The following is a 13784-nucleotide window of genomic DNA, read 5'->3' on the forward strand; positions in this document are numbered from 1 at the left end:
TTAGTACGTCTGTCGTAGATGTGGAGACGGATTTCCGTTTTCCGAGGAAACGTGGTGCTGGCCTGGTCCGCCTGTACCGCGGACAGCACCCCTCCTAGTTTCCCTGCTTGTTATCCGGTCGTATGAAGTTGCATGGTTGTAAGCAACGTTGTGCATCGATTCCGAACTTGTGGTGATAGTAGCAGATGCCTTCTTTGGAACGTGATCTGCTGGGGAAACGTTGTCCTTGGTGTACCGGACGGCTGCGACTGTGTCTATTGTTGTTGTAATAGCTGTGAGAATTGTTATTATTTTCATTATTTGCTTGAGCGGATTTGAGCTCATTGTTTAAGCTGTCGTATTTAACCATCAGGCTCTTGAATCTTTTCTCTAGAATGTCTATTTTGGTCTCCAAGGCCCTTTGGTTCTCCATAGAAGCGTTCTCAAATCTTCAATTTTTTCAATAGAAAATAAATGCACATGGTTTCTTTGCAGTGTGGTAAAAAGAAGACGGTGTCTTCCAAAATCTTTCATGATTGCAGTGTTGTCAGCTTTTTCTTATCGTTGTGGAAAGTTATATACTCTCTTTTCCAGTAAAATAATTTAAAACCTATAAAGAAAGAATAAATTTAATAATGCTATAAATAATTATTTTTTAGGAGAATTATATAATGTTTACCTTTTTTAACAGATTTTGGTATTGATTTTTCCTTGTAACTGCAGCTGCATTTTATATTCGCATAATAATTCACATAGACTCTTTGCGGAGGAAACATTAGTTGAATGAAATCTTTATATCGTGAACCATTGAAAATGAAATTTATATGCATAAATCCGATGCTATAGTGGAGTCTTTTTCTTGGATGTGTTACAGTTTATATGGAATAAAAAGTGTAGAACTGCATACTTATCTAAAATTATTTAAGAAAATAGTTTATGTATGAAATATAAAAAAACGCTAAGGTCATCGTGGGACGCCTGGCAAACGTGAGACAAAGAAACTATTTTATATATATTTTATAGTGTTAACCACAAATATAACATTGTCATATTTTGAGTCTTGTAGGCAGATTTTTAACCGATCTAAACAGTTCTCGTGGTTATTAACGACAACAGTTTTTCCTAAATTTCTTTCTTTATGTAAAAGAAGAGCTGTACGACAGAGAGCAATTTTTATTTTCAGGACGACGTTTAATCCTACACTTGTCAATACAGAAATCGCATTATCTTCCTCTTTTGTTTCAATGATTGTCAATAAAAATGATTCTTTATCGAGAGTACTAATAAGTCTTCTTACATCGGTATAATGCGCGTTATTTATGATCGTTAAAATAAAATTCTCATGAATTGTCTTATAAAGCAACTCTCTAGCAATTAATTTATGTTGAAGTTTTTCCTCGTCCTTTTTATGGTATTCTCGAGAAAATCCAAAATATTCTCAGTATTCTTTTTTGACTCATTCGTTAACAATATCTTTTCTTCACTGTTCATGCTAATATTTTGTGAAATTAATCCTAGTACTGCGTTTAATACGTCGTCGATATCCATCTTTGTTTTATTGATATTCTGGATAAATCGAAGTTCATCCGTGACAATTTTCAAATTCCTGTTTTTAAATATTATTTCTTTAAATTGGATTCCACTCATTGCGATTCCGGGGCAAGCAATGACGTTTGCCCGTTTTTCAAACTTCATCGGTAAGGTTACGAAAAAAAATCAGTACAGTAAAACCTCTTTTTGTGCGGTGGATAGGGACCGCATAAAAGAAATCATACAAAAAAATATTCGGTAATTTTATAAATACTTACATATTATAAACAACTTTGTACGATATACTACCTAATTTTTTTTATGCGGCGGAACGGGACCGCATAAAAAAAGTCGCACTTAGAAAATACATCAATTATTTGCGAAATATAGATGTGAAAATGCTTTCAATCAAATTAAATAATTGTTAGGAGATTGTTTAAATCAGATGAACAGCGTCGCGAAGTCCAGATACATCGTCGTCAAGGAGACCATGTAATCAGTCCACACATTCGTCCACACATGTATATGTACATTGAAAGAAAACATAAAACTGGTAGCAACGCTGCTGAGATTTAGATACCGCATAAAAATAAATCTCACAAAACAAATCGCACAAAAATAAAATCGCACAAAACAAATCGCACAAAAATAAAATCGTATAAAAAAGGACCGCACAAAAAGAGGTTTTACTGTATAGTTCATATAATTTGTTAAACTATGATACATTACTTTATTTTTTTTGAAACATTTATAAACACGATATTTAAATAAGTGATCAGAAAAATGTTTTTTAATAATATAACAAGTCTGGTGTACGAGCATATTTGATGTAAAAACTATTTTTATGTCGTTTGGAAAAATATATACGTATTGCCTTCTTGCATACTAGTCGTTTTTGTTTTAACAAATTGTCTATTGTAATATTTCCTAATTGTAAATGTTAGTACATAACGTTAAAAATTAGCTGCCGATTATTATTGTTAAGGAAACAGTCGTAAATAATATATTATCAAAGCATAATTTAATAAATAATATTAATTTTAACTTTTTATTCCTCATTATTAAATAAAGAAAATTAAAATTTATTTATTATTAAAAAATGCTCTTAAGATTCTACACATTTATTTCAATTTTTATTTATGTGGTAAAGAATTTGAAGAGTTTTAGGACTTTTGGTCTATATTGTAACTTAATAACCACGAGTAAGTTAATATTAGGTTTCAAATGCTTACCATTGTTTTCTTTCATTTTTTCTGTTAATTGTTCCATGTCGATGACAAGTTTTTGTATCCTACTCGGTACCAACATATTTTTATTCCTACTGCTGATAATATGGACTTGAACTAATCCTTCTAGTAATAACCCCCAGTCTCTGCTCCATTTAAGCATTCCATTGGAACACGATGTAGAAAGTCCGCTAATAATATTGTAAGATTCTTCATACTGGTAACCATGTAAAAGTAGACTAGAGTAAATATTTTCTTCGTCTAAAATTTCCGTTTCTTCTTTTAGTAAAATGATTTCTGGAATATATTTCTTCTCTGTTTCTGCTAAGCGAATAGTTCCAGAAGCTATCATAATTTCATCTTTGGTTTTTACTTCAAATTTTCCTGAACCTGAAAATTTACATTGTTTCAAATATTATTTTAAAATATTATATTTATAGGATTGCTATTTATACCTTTAAATGTCATAATAGTTAAATGAATTTTGCCATTTCTAGGTACTTCTAGTAATTTATTGTGAATAATAATGTTCTCGAGTATAAAAGAATTATTAGTCTTATTCGGTATAAAATTCGAGTAAATATTCACAACCAACTTAAATAGACAGCTGAAGAAATGATAACGTTGCCGTTAATTTTAAAATTTTGTAAAAACTTGTATTTATCCGATTCCAAATCTACCAGTTCTTCAGTTTGTTGAGTCTCCCGCAATTTACCACCTTTCACGTGCCTGTCAAACATACACAATAATAGTTTATACCATCCATTGAGAAAAGTCTATTTTGTACTTACCAATCAGAACTTTGTTCCCATCGAACAAGAGGAGAAATAGATGGGGTCTCTCTAGAAACAGGATAAGGAACTCTCTGATAGAGCTTTCCTGGCGTAATTGGAAATCCAAGATTATAAAGCTTTCCTAATGTGGATAAAATAAAAGTTGCATTGAATGTTGTAAGCTTTCATTAAATGTTACTCATTTTTTGGAATAGACGTGCATATCCAACGTTTACTGCGAGTTTTTGGTTGAGAGATTACTTTTTTTAAGTATTCTAACAACTTTGGACCAGCTGGAGAAATGTACCGACTATGAAAAGCAATATTACCAGTCAGCACGGTTTTAGCAAATATTCCATTACTCTAAAGAAAATATAATTACAGTTTCAAAATTTTAATATTTTAAATGCCTATGAAAAAATCTCTTCTAAGCATTACCTGTAATTCTTTTACAAAAGCTTTTATGGACTCGGTAGATCCACTTATGGTAGAACTGTCGGGTCCATTATGACAAGTAACATCAATGTCTTCAAGACAAAAATGTCGCAACTGTTTGTAACCCAGACCTACTGCGGCCATCGTTCCATGTATCAAATCACTTTCCACTGAAGCCAAACCACGAGAAAGAGCGCTTAAGATCATTTCCTCAGCAGTAAAGCAACCATCTGCGTAAGAGCAACCCAGCTCACCAACAGAATGCCCGATCATGTAATTCGGTTTCACGCCAACAGCATATAGAGTATCCACCAGACCGATCTATGTAACAATTATTCGAAATTATTCATTTAAAAAAAATAAACACTGCGCTGAAGGGGAAACATCATATATTATTACTTGTATTGCTGCTATTCCCAGAAAGCAGTTTATAATATTAACGTATATTGTTGGATTTTTATCGCATATAATATGCACAATATCGTAACCTCGCGGTCTTAAAACTACATCACATTTTTTTATTGCTTCGGCAAAGATTGGTATTTTCATTAGTGATTCACCTTGTTTAGGAAATAAAATAAAAAATAAAAAATGAGATGAACGCCGAGCACTTTACAATTGCTGTGGTCTAATTTTAAATATTTCAGTTACAAAACAGGTGGTTGTCACGTGTCACCGTAAGTGAGACTTTGAGAGATTGTATTAATCACTTGAGTGGTCAAAGAACTAGTATGAGATCTACATTGAGCAAAACTGAGATTTCTTTCCGGTGAGCACGTTGTACGCATAAGAGAACTTCGATTGTAATGGCTGCTGGAAAAGCCGGCGTTACGGCGAGTCTTTAATAGTCGCTGGGGAAAGAGGCGTGTCTTCATCGCGTGACAATAGTCGCGTGGCGCCGTTCGTTGGGAATGCTTATTCCCAAACACTGCGAATGGAACTTCATGTACCCTATCGACTTCGAATTTACTAGTGACTTCTGAACCATAGGCTCAGCCTATAATTACTGGTACAAATTTATACAATTTAAAATTAACAGCAATAACGAATAGTACTGCTAATTATTATTTTTGAACTTATACTTCTTTTGGTACGTTTGGGAATTTGGTCTTTATTTTTTACAGTTACTTCTGCAAGATTTGTCTACTGCAAAAGATGACTATCACAACTATATTACTGTGCAAGCTGATGTGCATATGAAAAATTCTTCTATGCTGTGTCATCATCGTATAACATCAAAAAACATTACATCAACAAACATGAAGGAAAATTCACGATCTCGAGCACGAAATAATCAATATTTAGCTGACGCTTCGATTATACATGTATTGTCAAATCAAGACATTGTACCGGATGAAAAACGCAATTCGTTAAACCAAGACACAATCATGGATCAGAAATAACTTCAATCAGATGTACACTCTATTTATTCTAACTCTTCAGACCAGTTAGTAATTAATCATTCCACTGGCGAGCAAATTGATATGGATTTAGATCCTTTTTTACCATATAGCAATTATCATCAATTTAAACGAGCTCATAAGGAATTTAAAATAAACTTCTTAGACAATTCATTGTATTATACACAATTTCATGTAGATATAATATTAAGTTCATGCTTTATTAAAACCAAATGAAAGAGAAATATTTTTAAACGTTCATCAGGTTTGTTTTCCAACAGATCTTTTAAAAAGTCGTTGTTTATGTAACAAGTAATCTTTCATTAATTGCGCGAGATGTGAAAAAATTTATTGTTTTGAATGCTTTTACAATAACTACCACTATGGAACCTGCGTGTATTAAATAATAATAGATTTAAAATAAATGTTAAAAAACTCGTGGATATAAATAAATTATATATGAAATTGTTAATGAATAGAATATATACGATTGTTGGTTGTTAGTATATTGAAGATTTATTTATTTTTATATACCTGTTAAAAAATAAAATGTTAACTGTAATTCAAGTAATCAATTATCCTTTATTATTTGCGCAAGATTTTAAAAAATTTATTATTACTAATTTATTTTGTAATAAATAATTTTCTCTTTCCTGTATATATATAAAAATTAATAAATATGAAAAAAAAATTAGAAAACAGAAAGAAAAAAATTAATAAAAAAAACTTACCCCACGAAGGATCGAACATCGACTAACCGCGCGAGAAGCGAGAACGCTATTACTGACGCTAACGCGTCACTTGATACACGGTCGAAATTAAAATAATATAAACATATATACAACAAAATTCAAAACTTTAAAACCTTTTTTCTCAATAACGACTGTGCATTTTGAAAAAACCCTTTACCACGATAACACCCTAAAAGTATACTACTAATATACCAAAGCTCGTTAAGATCTGTGGGGGTCCCAGTGTAAGGTCCCCTTATTAGTATTTTCCATAGGTACATTAGGTATAATTTGTGTTAAAATATCCTTATGTTCATTAGATGGCTCTTTTAAATCCTTTTTAAACCTGTCACATACTGAGCATGGATGTTCAAATGAATTGTCCAAGGAGTTTATTTTAAATTCCTTATGTGAGCTCGTTTAAATTGATGATAATTGCTATATGGTAAAGAAGGATTTAAATCCATATTAATTTGCTCGCCAGTGGAATGATTAATTACTAACTAGTCTGAAGCGTTAGAATAAATAGAGTGTACATCTGATTGAGGTAATTCCTGATCCATTATTGTAGCTTGGTTTAACGAATTGCATTTTTCATCCAGTACAATGTCTTGATTAGACAATACATGTATAATCGAAGCGTCAGCTAAATATTGATTATTCGTGCTCGAGATCGTGAACTTTGCTCCATGTTTGTTGATGTAATGTTTTTTGATGTTATACGTTGATGGCACGGCATAGAAGAATTGTCCATATGCACATCAGCTTGCACAATAATATAGTTGTGATTGTTTCTTTTGCAGTATACAACGATGCATCTTGAAGAAGTAAAAGTAAAAAATAAAGACCAAATCCCAATTGTATCAAAGAAGTATAAATTCAAAAATAATAATTAGCAGTACTATTAGTTATTGCTGTGAATTTTAAATTATATTTGTACCGGTAATCATAGGCTGAGCCGATGGTTCAGAAGTCACTAATAAATGGTTCAGAAGTCACTAATAAATTCGAAGTCGATGGAGCACATAAAGTTCCATTCGCAGACAATTGGTTTTCTTGAAGAAATAATGTCAAATAAATGTCAAAAATAAAATAAATGTAATAACTTAAAATAACTTCAAATAACTTTAAAACATAAAGATCAAACAAAAAGAAAAAAAAATTAGCAATAATATTAGTTATTGCTGAGACATTTAAATTATTTAAATTTGTACCAGTAATCACAGGCTTAGCCGATGGTTCGCAAAGTAAATTAGAAGTTGACGGAGTACATAAAATTTCATTCGCAGGCAATCATTTGCTTTTTGAATCATTTTTCTTCGCAGCCAATGAACCCTACTACGTTTTGCATTAGCGCTCATTATGTTTTCCTTATTTTCCTCATTATTTTCCTTATTTTCCTCATTATTTTCCTTATTTTCCTGATTCCTTTAATTAAACTATTATATAACCTTTAAACTATAGATAATGTGAACGCTTAGTCTTAATTTTTGTATTGTTGGTAAGGAGAATAGTTGGAGATCTACGTCCGATCGGCACTATTGTTTTATTAATTTAAATCGCAACGTGTCCAGCAACTTTCTGTACGATTTTCTAGCCAATCTTTAGTGAATCTGAAAACTTAAGCCACACAACATTTACTTCTCCATCTTCATTGTATTCAATATGAAATAACTACAATTTTCCCGAATGCCATATATACTCTACATTTGTAAATAAAATAAATATAACTGCAATAAAAACTTAATAAAATAAAGATAATAAATATAATTTAAATAAAATACAATTATTAACAAATTATAAAATAAAACAACAAATAAGAAAAAGAAAAACTCTTGGTTAAGTAAATACAAAGTTTAATACTATATTGGCTCGTCAGACAAAAAGCCTTGTAGCTTAAAATCTCTGGTTGATAAATTAAACATAATAAGGAATTGCGGTTTTAACAAAAAATTAAACACGTATCTCATTTCTTGCTCGCTTCGCTAGTATACGGATTCAACAAAAAGGTTCACCTCGTTTATGGAAGTATAAGGAATACTTATACTTTTCTTATTTCGTTCTAGCTTAAATCGCTTTGTTCGTCGCTTTCTTTGTAAATTCTTCGCTGGTTAATCTGAAACGTGACGTCGTAGGCGTCCAGGGGAAGAATAGGACGAGTGTCTTTGTTTTAAGAGCCCAGAAGGGCGTGCTTAGCGAGGGTTTGAAGAGTGAGGAGGGACGATAACAAAATCTCGATACTTTCAATATTTTCGAAATGATTAAGTATTGTTACACAAATATCGATTTATTTTTTTGTTTTTATTTTCTTTAAGAAGTGATTCTTGGAACATTATATATTGTCATTTTATTGTTTAATTATGGTAAAGAAAATAACTAAGTGTAGTACCTTTTTATCGTTTCTATAATTCGTTATATAAAACGATAGCGAACGTTACAAAATTTCTCGATTAATCAAAATACGTATCAATGCTATTTTCGTTGAAGCTCACTTGCCTTTTCGATAGAGCTTAAAAAACAACAGAAAATTATTTTTTAATTTATAGAGCACTTTTGAAATGTTAAACCCAAAACACACAATTTATGTTATATAATATTTTTACTATTTCTATTAATCTGATAATATCAGAAGATATTAATGTTCAGTATCAAATACATTTCTCATATAAGAGTCCTCTCTCTTTCTTTAATAAGCATACGTCATGCACGCATTTTATTTTTTTGTTATTTACATCACACATTCCTAATTTTCTAGGAGTTACATAGAATCCACTTATTTCAGACACACACATTCTTTCTCAGCGGGCACGCCTTTTTTCTTTCATTCAATACTTGATATCTTAAACAAACATTCCTCCTGATACATTTCTGGCTTTTACACTTTGTCTTATCATCGGTCGCCTACTTCATACACTCCTTGTCGTCCGCTTCTTTTCCTAAACACGTATCTAACTAGCGACCACTAACCCATAAATTTTTTTACACACACAAATGTGCCCTTGTAACATTACACTTAGCCTTTTTCTCACATAGTCTACACTAAGCATAGTTAGTTGTCCATAAGCATTTATACAGTCCACACACATCAAGCATTCAAATAATTGCACTGCAGTCGCCAAGACTTAATAATAAAAAATCATTGTTGACTAAAGAATTGCCTTTAGTATTACTACAAAACCATCCACACCGTATTAATTTTCTGTCGTCGGGATTCCGTACAAGACGAGCGTATAATTAAACTTAAAAAATTTGTACGTTAGTTTGAAACGGATTCGCGTTAGCATAGATACATTGCGCGCGAACAACTAATATTTATTTTAGTTTTCATTGATACTATTATATTTTTTAAAGTAATCGTCCAATTGTCACAGTAATACCATCAGAGGCAACATCGAATATTACTATTACAAAAGTAACTGAATAAAAGAATTGTGTACGATCGGAATTGATCGTAACCAAAATCGATATTCATAATACGCGCCCTAGTCGATAGGAGGGAGTTACTAGACACTAGCGTCCATACCCCCACAACTCGACCCTCGAGTGCGTGCACCCTGCAGGGCCCATTACCAAAGCCATTCGGGCTATTGGCAAGGTGCGGAGTGTATGGTGGGGACAGTTGAATCGATTGCAGCGATCGCGGTGGTCAAATTTTCGTTAAATCATGCTTGATTTAAATGTAAACAATTAGATAATATAATTAAAAATGGTCCATAATAGTTGCTGTGTAGTTGAATGTAAGAATACTGGCAGAAATAGTAACTGCAAATTTATACATTTCCAAGTGCTAGTTGGAAGTTAGAACAAAGGAGAAAATGGATTAATGCAGTTAAGAGAATAAAGTAAGTAGTGTATAACCTAACTTAATAATATGTTTACTCCAATTCACGTGTATGAATGAAAATAATTTTGTAATATTAATAAATTTGTGAGTATAATTTTGTGATTATTAGTTTTTCATGAAAATAAATTTATCAAATATTTGATAATTTTAAGAATTTTCTTAAATATTATGGCAAAAAAAAAATATAAAAAAATCGACTCGTAAAAATGTTAAAAAAAATTAAAATGCAATTCTAAAAAATAATTTTTTGGAACTAATTTTTTCTGAAAAAAAATTATAAAATTCTGTAGTGACTGCTAACTTGAATGTATTCGTTTTTTAATGAAAAAAAATTTTTATTAGGATTGACGGATCACCGTGGACTCCGAAACCAAAAGATACTATTGCAGTTACCATTTCGTTGGAGGTGTAAAGGGTGAAGAAGAGACAAGTCCAAGCTACATCCCAACGATATTCCCTTCAATTTATAATAAACCTACAATTAATGAAGAAACTTCTTCTAACAGGTAATATATTTAAAGTAATGAATACCTCTAAAATTGTAAAAATATATAACAGTTATGTACAAAATTAACTTTTTTTAATTTATTACAGGCATGCACGTTTCTTAAAGCGAAGATTTGCTAAAAATAATATAGCAGACTCAGGCGTGGTCACAAACACTGAAAAATTAAAAAAAACAAAAATTTAGCAGTCTCAGAAATGGTCACAAACACTGACATTAATCAAATGATCATTGATTATACAATGGACTTACAAATGTACCTATTGAAAAAATTGACAAAGATTGTCAAGTCGATTTCCTTTCAAACTCCAATGAAGCAGAAAAAACTACTACCACATTGCCGAAATTCTTTTACGTCTCTGACATGACCAGCCATAACTAATTGCTTCCCTTTAGGAATAGTCTTTGGTTGAAATATATATCGTGAAATATTGCTTCAAATCCTGTTTGAATAATGACATTCATCTTTACCTAAAAATTGTTAAAAATGACAATTAAAATATTAAAAATCTTCAACATAATGTTACATTAGTAAAAACAACTATTCATTAATTTAAAATAAACTATTATTTTTAAAAATCTGTTTATTTAATTTTTTTTTATATATTTATTTTTTTTTTTTATTATGATAGTTGCAATGTTATTGCAACTGTCATTTGTATTGGTTACACCAGATAACCTCATTCCTCAGTAATAAACATTACTACTTACTGACACTTTTTATACTTACTTTCTTTGCTTTCAAATTATTTATTCACTAATTTATATTGCATTTCACTTTTACAATGCTGACCAGGTTATATATATTTATTTACTAAAAATAAAAAATTTTTAATAATATGACACCTCTCCCACGGCTATCGAGCATGATTTAATGCGGCCATCAGATGTCATTGTCATCGCGCACCTTGCCAATTCCAAATACAACGAAACGAACAATGATTTGTCGATGAAATTCTCCGATTTCAATTCAAATTTCAGAAATGGCCGAAGAGACACCGTTATGGCTGAGCATCGAGTTTTTGCAAAATATATTGCGGAAGGCGAAAAATGACAATTCGATCCGTGTGATCGATGTATTTTCAAAACCGGCGACGGCTAAGGGGGACAACTATAGTAGCGATATGTACAGAGTTTCAGTTGAATTTTCGTCGAAACAAGAAGACCGAGAAGTTATGAACAAAATATCTTTCATCGTTAAAGTCGCACCATCGGCAGATACTATAGAAAAAAAAAAATGGTAGGTATTACAGTCTTTTGTTTTGAAATTAGATTCACGATTGAGAGTAAGAATAAAGAAAGATAATCTGAATGTACGATGAAGCGTGTAATTAATCTTTTGCACTCGTCGCCGTTTCGGAAGTAACCTACCGACAATTCGACGCTATTCTTGAGTCATCATATTATATAGCATAACTTTTAAAGTATTATAAGTAAGGTATTGTGACGATGTTTGATTTGTCTAAATTTGTCAGCATCGCGATGAACATATTATATATTTGCAAACAAATCAGAATTTATTTCTTATTATTTTGTACAGTTATATGCTAAACTTACGTTGTGTCACGACTGCACTGACAGCCGAGTACGAAGGGAAAATTGAAAAAATACGATCAATAATATAATACGTAGAATTGTTCGTCTAGATCGAGCAATCAAAGGTCTTCGATACGGAAATATCGATAATGGAGAACCTGTTGAAGAAAATGAACGATCTAGTTGGACCAGCTCATATTCTCGGTACACAAATTTTCTACAGTAAGAAAGAATATCCGAGTTTTCTAGTGATAGAGGATCTAGTTCCACTTGGATTTCGTATGGCTGACCGTCAAGCTGGTCTTGACCTTCCTCACTGCTTGTGTGCGATGCAAGGACTTGCTAGATTTCATGCGAGTAATTTGGCCGTATGCGAAAAGGTAAGAATCTATTTTATCGAATAAAGGGATTTTTCACCAACAGGAGACATTACGGTTGTACACCAACGGATTTTTACAAGTTTTGATATATTAGTAGTATACCTTTAAGGTATTCTCGTGGTAAAATATTTCGGTGAACTGGCCAGCCAATTTTGAGAGAAAAGCTTTCAAAATTTGCTTTTTTTTATACACGTGCTTTTTATACAGGTTCTTTTAAATTCCATTTTTTTTCAATTGGTGCAATAGCAATTGTTCGGTTCTCTTTGCAGGGGAGTCTTTTCTTTTTATAAATTATTTAAATAAGTTTATTAGATTTATTATATTAGTTTATTTATTATATAAGTTTATGATTATTATTATATTTAAAAAAGTTATTAAAAAGTTTAAAAATTTTTTTTACATTTATTAATTTTTAATTATATACAGGAAAGAGAATAAAAATTATCACCAAAAAATTGGAAATATAATAATAAGTTGTTTAAAATCTTGCGCAAATAATAAGAGACGATATTTTGTTGAATTACAGTTATCATTTATGCTTTATCAGTAAACATCATAAAAATATATACAATTTAAAGTAATAATAACAATTATATATATATATAATGTCTTATTTATAGTGCAGGTTATGGGTAGATAATAGGTAGAATTGTTTCTCTGTAATAACAAAGGTTTTATTTTATTTTGAACAAAATAATAATGTAGCAACTTAGACTAATTATTTATCCTACCTGTAATAACAAAGAAACAACATTCAATGCTAATATCCACACCGTTGTTTCTTGATTAATTTTCTTACTTATATTTCTTAATTTCTATATCTTTTCACTCCTGCTTTCTTTGTAGCACTAACGCCACCTGTTTTATTCCCTAACCTATTTACGCGCTAAATTCAATATAGCTCAAACTACTGTCCTTACATCTCCCCCCTCCGAAAGAAAAAAAAAAAATTTTTGGTACATAAATCTTTTTTTTTTTTTTTTTTTTTTTTTTTTTTTTTTGTACACATTACAGGAAGTCGTAATCAGGTGCCAGCAGCACCTATTCCAATTGAATCATATGGAGTCGGAATAAGTTTAGAAATATGAAACAAGTTTAGTACTGTTCTTTTATGTCCTATATCGATTTCGTATATTGATTTTGATATTTTGTTTAAAATCCTGTAAGGACCGATTCTCAATTCATCTAGTTTTTTTCGATTTAGTCGATTACTATTTTCAACATACACTAAGTCTCCGATATTAAAATCGTAATCCTTTCTGTTTTTATCATATAATCTCTTGTTGTATTCATGATATTTAGTGCTATTTTTGAAGGCAATTGTTCTATCATTGTCTAGCCTATTATTATCCTTCTCTTTCTGTAACTCCTTTGGTAATGTTGAGGTATCTTCCCCTCGTAATAAATATTTTGGACTAAATCTAGTGACTGTGTGTTCCGTTTCA

At 31.0% G+C, this 13784-nt stretch overlaps 1 protein-coding gene and 2 long non-coding RNA genes across 3 annotated transcripts; 2 read left to right on the top strand and 1 right to left on the bottom strand.

The window, feature by feature from the left end:
• The first annotated feature begins 10316 nt into the window (after positions 1 to 10316).
• On the top strand, positions 10317 to 10582 carry LOC122519031. Its single transcript, XR_006304229.1, has 2 exons — positions 10317 to 10424; positions 10513 to 10582. It is a non-coding gene; the product is annotated as an uncharacterized LOC122519031 (long non-coding RNA).
• On the bottom strand, positions 10484 to 10743 carry LOC122519032. The gene is made up of 2 exons (XR_006304230.1): positions 10684 to 10743; positions 10484 to 10580 (listed from the first exon to the last, which is right to left on the bottom strand). It is a non-coding gene; the product is annotated as an uncharacterized LOC122519032 (long non-coding RNA).
• A 663-nt stretch (positions 10744 to 11406) lies between these two features.
• On the top strand, positions 11407 to 12433 carry LOC122519003. Its single transcript, XM_043638167.1, has 3 exons — positions 11407 to 11637; positions 12070 to 12339; positions 12383 to 12433. Exons 1-3 carry the CDS (start codon positions 11407 to 11409, stop codon positions 12431 to 12433), a joined length of 552 nt encoding a protein of 183 aa, XP_043494102.1.
• Positions 12434 to 13784: the final 1351 nt, after the last annotated feature.

This window comes from Polistes fuscatus, unplaced genomic scaffold, assembly GCF_010416935.1.
Source record: "Polistes fuscatus isolate 324 unplaced genomic scaffold, CU_Pfus_HIC Scaffold28, whole genome shotgun sequence".
Lineage (NCBI taxonomy): Eukaryota > Metazoa > Arthropoda > Insecta > Hymenoptera > Vespidae > Polistes > Polistes fuscatus.